Raw genomic sequence first — 8,198 nt, 5'->3', positions numbered from 1 at the left:
TGTTTCGGATCAAAATTGTGGCCGCAATCATGGAAATCGTACAGGACCTTTGTCATTTCAACAATATATTTAACTATTATTCACCGAATAAGTAAACATAACAAAATCATTTTGTATTCGTCATGAATGTTTTGTTTGTGATTTTTCGGAGTCACACTGAGACGACAATCCCTTAATTAATCTTGTGCGCTAATTTGTGTTATTATGTGGTAAGTTAGTTAATACCAGCAATTTTTTCTCTAATTATCTTTTAAGCAATGTTATTCATTACATTACAGATACGATCGTCTTAAAGATCTGCTATTTCGGCGACATATAAGAAAGTACAACAAAGAAAATAAGCAAACATGTATTTAACGAATCAATCGTTAAGAATGCCAATATTGAACCACATTTATAGCTCTCAATTGCGCACAGATGTATTAAAACCCAATATCCACAGCTTCTTCGAACATTTATATGTGCGAATATGCGATAAACTATACATGCATTATACAGAATACTTGTATATATTCTGCTTTGATGGCTTCGCTACGAAATGGCTGTGAAAACTTTTCATTACCCACATACTCAAGCGCACAGCCATACATTATCACACACATACATCTTTCAAAATATAGCTTGTACTTCATAGAGAACTTTGGCGTAACTCAAACTGGGAAGACAATTTGGATTACAAAGTTTACACTGCATTCTGTTTATCTCGCCATAAATAAGGATCTACGTGCGAGTGCGCTAACACACACAGCTCTGACACACACTCATACATACTCTGAAATACAGCCGAACGTATGCTACGTGTGTTTGTGCACATGAGTATGCACTGTAGGCTATTAGGTGTTGTACTGCGACAGTGGCAAGCAACAACAACAACAACAGCAAACTGTGTAAAGCCGAATCAAGTTGGTCGTGCGTACATGTAGCAGAAAAAGCCAAACTCTAAATCAGCGTTAAGAAGCCTGCAAAAATAATTACATTGCCTGCCGTCGCACACACATACCCACATACACCTACATCTACTGTGTACTTGTGTTTCTTTCTGCGCTCTTCTCGCCATTTGCTTTTCTTACATGCTAACTACTCGGAGCTTACACAGTTTATGCCGGTTACATGCAACTTTCTTATGTTGCAGCATATTATATGATGTGCGGTGTACGCATTTTGACTACTTTGTTGTGCCCTGTTGTTGTTGCCGTTGCAAATACTTCGAAACTCGGTAAGTTTTTGTACTTTACGTTTGCTGTTATTGCTGCTGCCGTTGTTGTTATTTGTTGTTCATGTGCTATTGTTGTTGTTGTTGTTGTTGTTGAGTAAGGAGTTTAGTAAAAGCATAAACTTTCCGTTGGGTTATAAATTCATTTATACTATAAGTAAATCACTACTTCGTATTTAGCTATTCAGTTTACAATACAATAAAACTATAGTCTTACCTTTGCACATACATTCGAACATGCAATGATGAAGGCGTGCGCATGCGCGTGTCTCTTGTAGAAATTAGTCTTTCTTAAATGAAAACTTTATTTATTATGCAATACGAAATAAAACCGTTGTTATGTAACGAGGTTAGTTGACTGGTTGTTATGAAGAAACAGAAATTATGCTAAAATAGAAGTGCGAGCCCTTTTATTATAGGTAAACTCTTAAGATACATGTAGGTATGACTTGATGGTCATTATAAGAAGCCTACACTTGATAAGTATTTAATATGGACTTCCAATCTTATGCTGGTTTTTGACACTTGACACTTCTACATTTACCTGATTTTAAGTTGAAATCATGAAAATAAATCCTCAAAACTTTTTAAAGTCCTTTTAGCGTTTTTTCTTCCAAGTGTGAAAAGTATCTATCAAAATAAAAGTTTGTCTTCTAGGTTTTCAGACTTCATTTTTTTTAACTGTAAGTAAAATATTAATAAATTCCTTTTTTATATTAAATAGCATTTTTTATTTTTTTCAAATAAAACGACCTTTACCGAACTTTTGAGATTAACAAATTAAGCTTCTGTGTAAAGGATACCGAAACCACCGAACCCTTTGTGGTTTGGCTTTATATTATATTACAACTTCTCTGTAAAAAACTTTATGAGAGACTTATTAAAATCTAACTGTCAAACTTTCGAATTTCTAACGTCCATATGTTAATAACGGGTGATCCAAGTAGAGGTATTTTTTTCAAAAGCCTTTTTTGGCAGATCACGCGTGTGCCGTGTCAAGCTATCATATTATTATACTCTTGCAACCTGTTGCTACAGAGTATTTTAATTTTGTTCACCTAACCGCTGTATATTTCTCCTAAAACTAAACGAGAAAAATATAGGGTTATATACATATATATATATAGTATATAAATACAAATGATCTGGTTGGCGAAATAAGTTAAAATCCGGGTGTCTGTCTGTCCGTCCGTGTAAGCTGCAACTTGAGTAAAAATTGAGCTTTATTGATAAAACTTGGAATGCCAGTTTCTTAGTACAAAAAACAGGTAGGTGGACGTAATCGGACCTCAGCCACGCCCACAAAACGCCATTAACGGAGAATCTATAAAGTGCCATAACTAGCACTAAATAACAATATAAAACTGTAATTTGGCACAGGGACGGCAGTAGCAGAGGGCACCAATATAAAAAGTTTTGAAAAAGTGGGCGTGGCCCCGACCTCTAAGCCTAAACCAACAAAGCTACAACAACTAAATTTTTTTGGCTGGAATATTATAAGAACTCCTGCCGATAGTGTAAAAATGTATGAAACCGCAAGATAACCCTGCTCGCTCTCCATATAACGGTACTGTTCAAAACTTCTAAAAGCGCAATAAATCAACAAAAAATTACGCCATTAAATTTTATCTCCGAGATGGTATGAGAAGATTTTATGAGAACCGGTGTGAATAAATGTTTAATTAATAATTATAACAGAATAAAATTTTGCAGTAATAATTTCCTTAAAGGCAATTCAGACAGAATCGGTCCAAACTTCCTTATTCCCCCATATTCATAAAATAAAGATCACACCGTTAAGCCCGGGTCCCACTATCGGCGCAAGGTACCAATTTTCGGCGTATTTCATGTACCGATAATGTGACCGCATTAAATATTATGAAATGCGACAATTATGGCCGATATTGGGCCTACAATGCACAACCAAAATCGACCCAGTTGCGCGGATAATGTGAACGCTATAATGTTTGATAAAGAGCAATAAAAATTGAAAAATGCGCAGATTTTTATCGGGCACTTGAGCACCGATCGAATACGCCAATCACCACCAATATCTCTATTTTTCAGCAAATTTTTAAGTATTAATTTGAAAAATCTTTATCAATAACACAAGTCTACAAATAAAAAGCGAAAAAATGCAACTGTCTTGGCTATGCGTGCATCGTTATCTTTGAAGGTTCCTAAGTTTGAATTAGAAGGTAAAAAAAACATCACGTACAGTTTTCCAGTTACATCAAAAATCAAAAATCTCTTTGAAGAAATATTTGAAAAATGCCCTGTTAACTAATATACTGATAAAATTTAAAAATAAAAAAAAGTTTTTACTTTATGTAAGACGTTTATTATATCGTGTAATAATTACATACATATATGTAACTATTGAACCTGTTTTGTAGATTATCTTTTTGCAAATGGCGGTTTTTTCTTGTATTCTCTATTACTTTCTCTCATTAGGAACCAACAATAATCCCCCATCATTGCAGGATCCCAGCGGCCTTGATATCTCTGTTCCATTGTTAAAATATCTTGGTGGAACCTCTCTCCCTGTTCATCACTGACGTAACCCAAATTTTGTGGAAAAAAACTCAAATGTGAATGTAAAAAATGAATTTTTAGTGACATTCTTCAACCCATTCTTTGGTAGTTTTCCAACAACTCGTCGATTAGTTCCTCATACGTGTTAGACTATAGGAAAACCAAAATACTTGAGATATGCTAATTCAGTCACTTTAGTTATTAATCTGGCATGAGATTTAGGTGTATACAAGCCACAAACAACAAAATGAATCAATCGATGTATTACAACCACGTTTTCGTACTTTAGATATTTTAATCATAAAATCTCACTTTCCAGGGCTATCGCAATAAATATACAACTACCTTCAAGTTTTAAATTGATAAACAAGAAAGAATACAGATAATACATACGAGAAATGTCATAAATACTCTCGACTAACAAATAACTCAAAGTATATATGGATTTGGCGCAAGTAGGATAAACAATTTACTTAATACTACGTAAAAAAAATTATTTTGAAATTCTTAAAAATCTTACGTGGTACGGAATTTTTAAATATGAATTGATTATTAGTTCACCTAATTTAATATAAAAACACCAATAGCCAATCAGTTGCATATTGCCTGTAGACTAGTGTAATTTTTAAATTTTAAAGTTGAAAAAAATCCACATTAATCGTCATGATTTTTGAATTGATTCTCGATTCCAATCGAAAAAAACAAAAATAGACAAAAAGATCGAGTCGAAGGTCTTTGACTAATCGATCTTCGACATCTCTACTGGTTGCAAACATATGTAAATAAAACATGTGTTCGGTAAGTTGCATACAATAAAATTAAAATGCATTATTATATGAAGTAATTAATTAATAATTTTTAGAAATGAATTCAAACGACGAAGTTTTTGAAGGTATTATGGACAATGTGATTGACGAAACCATTTCTTCCACACCCAGCAAAACAAAAAGACGAAAAAAACCACAAATAGTGTCATCATGGACAAATGAAAGCACAACGAATTTGATACAGGCCATTGAAATGCGCAATTGTATTTAGGAATATTCCTGCCCAGAATATAAAGATCGCGCCAAAAGAGATAAAGCTTGGAATAACATCGCTGAGAAATTTCCAACCCAAGAAGTTGACGGATGCAAAGCAAAATGGGCGAATATAAAAACGGCATTTTCAAATGTAAAGAAAAAAATGACAACTAAATCAGGCCAAGCGGCTGGTAAAGCTTTGCCACATTGGCCATTTTGGTCAGCTATGCAATTCTACTGTTTGCATGATCGCTTTAAAAGTAGTTCGTCTGTCTCAACACTAGATGCATAGATGCAGATGTAACGCCACCACCAACAGCTGCCCAGAAGTGACACAAAATCCAAACCCTCTGCATCTGATGAATCAGTGACAACAGATGCAATGGATAGCGCAATACAATTTTTAAATAAAGAAGAAGACCACTGGTATGGAGTGGGTATGTATCTTGCACTGCAAATGCGTGAACTATCAAAAAGAAATAAAAGAGCAGCAAATAAACTTCACGCGGAATTAATTCAAGTAGCTATGAATGCTGTCTTGCAACAAGATGAGGAAAATTTATCATAATATGTTGATTTATAAATACAAATAAATACAATTTATTTAAAGATTATGAAAAGTGCATATATTCTGTTAAGTGTCTGCTTTGTTAAATTTATACTGCCATGGCAATTCGCCGTCTGGTGACATGAAATATGGACTTTCCCGTAAAAAATTGACCCTTTTGTTCCTTGAGATTATGACGTAACTGTTTATGGCATTAGTCTCAATGGGGACTTGTTTTTTTTCTCTATAATCTAACGATTAACAAAATGTATAACATTTGGTGTCAACACTTCAAACTATTAAGATGTCTAGCAATCAAGAAAAAGTGCGCGAATTGGTTTTGTCCACTTACCTGGAAAATCCAGAATTAAAATATTCAGTTATAGCTAAAAAAAACTGGAGCATCGGAAAGTACTGTTAAAAGGGTTGTTTCGAATTACAAAAAGGGTGTACCTACTATACGAAAAAAAGGTTCAGGTAGAAAAGCAGGTGCAGAAGGAAATTTGGCAAAAAGAGTGAAGGAAGTTTTTAAGCAGAATCCCAACACTTCAGTACGAGATGTTGCCGTTAAAGCAGGTACCTCTAAAAGTACTGTACAAAGGATAAAAAATGATAGTAAGCTAAAGACGTATAGAGTTCAAAGAGTGCCAGATCGTTCCGATGAAAAGCAATTGGTTGCTCAAAAACGAGCTCGAAATTTGTATGAAGGATACCTAACAAAATTTGACTGTTGCGTGATGGACGACGAAACCTACGTTAAGGCAGATTTCAAACAGTTGCCGGGGCATGAATATTATACCTGTATGAAGAAGGGGCAAGTACAGAGAAAATTTAAGGACAAGAAAATTACCAAATTTCCCAAGCAGTATATGGTTTGGCAAGTGATATGTAAATGCGGTTTGAGAAGCAGTGTTTTTGTAACACAGGGCACAATCAATTCAAAAATTTATATTAGCGAGTGCCTTCAAGAACGTCTTTTGCCATTTATTCGCGAACATGAGGGTACTGTAATGTTCTGGCCCGATTTAGCAACCTCTCACTATTCTACAGCTACCATGAAGTGGTATGAAAGCAATAATGTCAATATTGTTCCAAGAAAAGCGAATCCACCTAATTGCCCAGAGCTTCGACCTATTGAGAGATATTGGGCTCTAATGAAATCGAATCTCCGGAAGAGTAAAGGTTTACAAGATTTTAGAAATAAGTGGCGAAGGTCGTACGGTACTATCGATGAAAACACTGTACAAAACATACTGAAGAGCCTTAAGAAAAAAGTAAGAAATTTTTACAGAAAATAAAAATTTGTTAAATGTTATTTATAATTTGTAATCTCTATAGTACTCATTAATAAGAAATAAAACAAGACTTTGAAAAAATTCTTTGGTTTTCTTGTTATTAATGAAAAACGAAGGGTAAATTTTTTACGGGACAGTCCTTAGTTTTCAAATTCTTCACGGATAGTTTTTGCTTCGTTGCTTATGTAGGAAATTGATATATCCTCTGTGGCGCTTTCAAAGGTAGGTATGGAAATATTAACCCGTGCACCTTCAATTATATTTCCATCCTCAGTGCAGCTATCTACCAATCCAGCAGCATAACTTATATTTTTTGTCATTAAAAAATTGTGTAATGCGCAACATGCTAACTCTCGTTGTTTTATTTGGATTCAGCTTTATTGGTCGTGAAAAGATTTCGAAGCGCTTCATCATGATTCCAAATCCTATAGTTAAAAATACGTTTGCTACCAGATAAAATGCGACCAGGATACGGCTTCATCAAATAATTTTGTATTTTAAATGCATCGTCTGCCACTAAAACAAAAGGTACATTCATTTCACGACCTAATAAATGACGAGGAGGTGGTAAATTTAGAGAATCCATATCGGGGGCATGCTGCAGAGAACATTTGACTGAAAACACCACCATCTGAAATACGCCCGTTACAGCCGATGTCAATATACAAATATTTATAACTGGCATCAACAACTGTCATAAGCACTATGCTGTGAGTTCCTTTGTAGTTGTAAAACGTACTTCCTGATTTTGCTGGTGCGATCATGACCACATGCTTGCCGTCAACTGCTCCTATGCAGTTAGGAAAGTTCCATAATAAATGGAATTTCGAAGCAACTTCAGCCCATTCTTCTTTTGTTGAAGGTATCTAAATAAGGGGAAATATGAAAAATATACATAAGGATTTGGAAAAGCATGTGTTCCTACCTTCAGGTAAGTATTTCGAAGTTGACTGTAAATCGCATCACAAACTTCAGGAACAAATTTTGAGATAGTGTTTGGGGCAATACGGAAAAAAGCTGAAAGACTTTTGTAGCTATCGCCCCTGGCCAAAAAGCGGAGAGTGCAGACCAAACGATGACTTGCTGGAATAGCTTCACGAAAACGTGTGTCTGTTTTTTTAATCAGTGGGGAAATTAGCTGCAGTAACTCATTAAAATTATTTTCGTTCATTCGCACGTAATTTTTAAAAAGAAACTTTGATTATCAACTTCTCGAAATTCACGTAAAGTCGTTTCATATGCACCATTAGTATTTCTTCTTTCCAGCCAATTTCTCACCCAGATACTACGTTGTTTCGGATTTGTTTTACGTTTTTGATTTTTCTTTTTCAGCTTTAATGTTGCAATGGTAAGCAGAGCAACTGCAACTTTTTTCTTCTTCAAATATCCATGTTTTTAAAATAAATAAAAACTTTTGCTGCAAACAGCTGATTGAGCACAACAGTGTGACCGCGTTGCGCCGATTATCGTAGCAGAATATTTAACGCCGATATGCGCCGATAAAAAATGACACAATATGCGCCGATAATGTGACTGCTAAAAATTGACTCAATTTTGTTTTGGCATTTTGCGCCGATGTAGACCAA

General features: G+C 34.8%; 1 protein-coding gene across 1 annotated transcript; it reads right to left on the bottom strand.

Moving 5' to 3' along the window:
- Positions 1 to 7,151: 7,151 nt before the first annotated feature.
- Positions 7,152 to 7,783, bottom strand: LOC120773399 (protein ANTAGONIST OF LIKE HETEROCHROMATIN PROTEIN 1-like). The gene is made up of 2 exons (XM_040102294.1): positions 7,538 to 7,783; positions 7,152 to 7,478 (listed from the first exon to the last, which is right to left on the bottom strand). Exons 1-2 carry the CDS (start codon positions 7,781 to 7,783, stop codon positions 7,152 to 7,154), a joined length of 573 nt encoding a protein of 190 aa, XP_039958228.1.
- Positions 7,784 to 8,198: the final 415 nt, after the last annotated feature.

This window comes from Bactrocera tryoni, chromosome 1 (assembly GCF_016617805.1).
Source record: "Bactrocera tryoni isolate S06 chromosome 1, CSIRO_BtryS06_freeze2, whole genome shotgun sequence".
NCBI classification, from domain to species: Eukaryota; Metazoa; Arthropoda; class Insecta; order Diptera; family Tephritidae; genus Bactrocera; species Bactrocera tryoni.
The sequence above is the reverse complement of the archived record's forward strand: the minus strand, read 5'-3'. Positions and strand labels throughout refer to the sequence as shown.